The sequence below is a fragment of the Palaemon carinicauda genome, chromosome 36 (assembly GCF_036898095.1).
Source record: "Palaemon carinicauda isolate YSFRI2023 chromosome 36, ASM3689809v2, whole genome shotgun sequence".
NCBI classification, from domain to species: domain Eukaryota; kingdom Metazoa; phylum Arthropoda; class Malacostraca; order Decapoda; family Palaemonidae; genus Palaemon; species Palaemon carinicauda.
Window position 1 is genome coordinate 32,571,705 of NC_090760.1, and position 2,915 is coordinate 32,574,619.

Here is a 2,915-nt window from a genome sequence, read left to right on the forward strand (position 1 = left end):
TTTTTTATCAATATATTCTTAAGTGTGTTGTTTCTAAAAATTACATTAATTCCAAAAGGTTTTAAAATTCCAGGTAGAGGTACAAACTGTTTGAAAAAAGGAAAAACAAGGAGGTTATTCACATTAAAATCATCGTTGTTAACAAAGCCATAAAAATTTTTCTTTGCCTTTTGACAGGCTTTGTTTATGAAATTCCCCAAAACAGATTAACGGATGTATATACGAAATTCCATGCAATCAATGTAATGAACGATATATTGGTCAAAGTGGCAAAGCACTAGAAACTCGATTAAAACAGGATAAATATAATGTAAGAATGGGAAACATTGCCAGCAGTCTTTTTCAGCATATGAATGAGTGCAACCACGCTATTAATTGGAAAGCTGCTAAAGAACTTACATTTTGCAAAGATTTTGTTAAAGGAAATATCATTTAAACAGTTTTAATTAAGAAAAATTTCGAAGATCTACTTAACACCAGTTCAGGTATGTACAAACTGGATGAATTTCTTGTAAAGAACATTTTTAAACGACTAACTTTTAAGTAATTTGTAATTTGCTCATTTCTTTCTGTTTTACGTCATCACACAGGTTTCTTCGTATTCTAATTGTATTTCTAAACCATAAGACCGTGAAGAGGTGTAATAATAACACGAAAGCGCTTGTCCAATCTTCGTTTCCTTTTTCCTCCCGGCCTGCTGTCATTTTGAGACATCGCACGTTCCAGCGATTTGTCATTAATATATATATATATATATATATATATATATATATATATATATATATATATATATATACATATATATATATATATATACATATATATATATATATATATATATATGTATATATATATACATATATATATATATATATATATATATATATATATATATATATATATATATATATATATATATATATATATAAGAGTGGACTGTATATAGCACACTCATATATATATACATAAATATATATATATATATATATATATATATATATATATATATATATATATATATAATTCATATATATATATATATATATATATATATATATATATATATAGGTGTATATATATGGATATATATGTGTGTGTACATATGTACGTATATATAACTATAACTATATATATATATATATATATATATATATATATATATATGTGTGTGTGTGTGTGTGTGTGTATACATATATGTATATATATATATATATATATATATATATATATATATATATATATATATATATATATATATATATATATATGTTTATTTAATTATAGATAGGTGAACTATACATAGTACACTCATGTTTGTATGTATATATATATATATATATATATATATATATATATATATATATATATATATATATATATATAAATGTGTGTTTGTAAAACAACCACAACGACAACATATCCAGCCGTTTCTAGTCTAAGGGCCATGTCTGGGGTTTGGCTATTTTCATCACAAAGCCAGCTATACTGGATGGTGATGGTGGGAGACTTTAGTTTGATTGCTCACAGTAAAGCAAGCTAGTAAGGGTGGCTGTCGCTAGTACAACTCTTCTGAATATGGTGTACCGCACGTAATTCTTGCACTCACATACGCTGGAACGGTATTAATATTTTTTATCTCCAACAAGAGGTTATATTTTGAGTTTGTTTATTTATTTACTTTTTTGTAAATGTGTCTATGGAGAGGATTTGCCTCTGGATAGGATTACGTCAAAACTACAGGACGTATTTTGACAAAATTCTCACCATAGATAGATCCTACGTCATGAACAACCCCTTTAAATTTTGGAGATAATCCTGAACCAAATTCTAGAGCCGGATTTGCAATTTTGCTATTATAAAAATATAGGTAAAACAAACTGATGGATTTTTTCGAAATTTTCACCACAGATAGATCTTTGGCTATGGGGGACTTCATTAACCTTTGTAGATGATCCAGTACCGGATCCAGATTCTAGATTCGAGTTTGCATTTTTCACAATTCTACAGATTACGTCAAAAAAACTGACACAATTGATTTTCACCAAATTGTAACAATGGATAGATATTTTGCATCAGTGCCTCTCACATCCCATTGTCATGGGCAAAGTGACAGAGGGGAAGAGGCCCAGGTTTATGAATGTAAGTGGCGTTGCTAATACAGGAGCGCAAGTGTGCATCCCGGGCACGAAGATGTTATCATTCTTCAACATAAGGCCTATGCTATCGCAGAGTCAAGGTGGCTTAAGAGATGTTGCAACTTAAAGTTGGAGTGCCTGGGATTGGCGACCTTCCAAATCTCCTTCAGAAACCATACCAGTATGCAAGAACTCTATTTCGTCAAATCCGCGAAGTCGTTGTACCTCTCTCTCAGCATGCATTAACCTTGAACTTGTCCCAATTGACTTTCTGCATCATCTCCCAAGACCTATAGCAGTGAGTGTGTCTACCGGCATGACACCACTCTACAGCCCTTCATCTGTTCTGCCACAACCCATTGAAGAAAACATTCCTCGCTTGGAGCAGTGGTTACTCCAGCATTTCTCATCGACGACCTTCTACATGACTAGGGAGCCATTACCAATGATGTTGGGAGCACCCCACCAGATCCATCTAAAGCCAAACGTCGTGCGATATGCATGTCATAACCTTGCAGCAGTTTCCAAGCATTAGGAAGTCGAGGTGAAGGATCAAATTGGAGAGGATAAACGGAACGGAGTCCTCTAAGAAGTTCTCCCAGGAGAGGCAACAGAGTGATGCGAACGAATGGTCGTGGTGGCAAAGAAGAAGGGTCCACACCTCGACACACATTGGACTATCAACGCCTAAATGCCTCCTGTAGGATGGAGACCCACCACGCCCCAGCACTATTTGATATATGGTATCTGGCATCCCCAAGTACTATTACAAGAAGGTGG

At 32.8% G+C, this 2,915-nt stretch overlaps 1 protein-coding gene across 1 annotated transcript in view; it reads left to right on the forward strand.

Annotated features, from left to right (window-relative positions):
- LOC137628559 (zwei Ig domain protein zig-8-like) overlaps positions 1-2,262 on the forward strand; it is an 85,818-nt gene extending 83,556 nt beyond the window's left edge. Inside the window, exon 7 of the mRNA XM_068359712.1 lies at positions 2,077-2,262. Within this exon, the coding sequence (XP_068215813.1) occupies positions 2,077-2,262 (186 nt within the window). The remainder of the gene's footprint in view (positions 1-2,076) is intronic.
- The last annotated feature ends 653 nt before the right edge of the window (positions 2,263-2,915 follow it).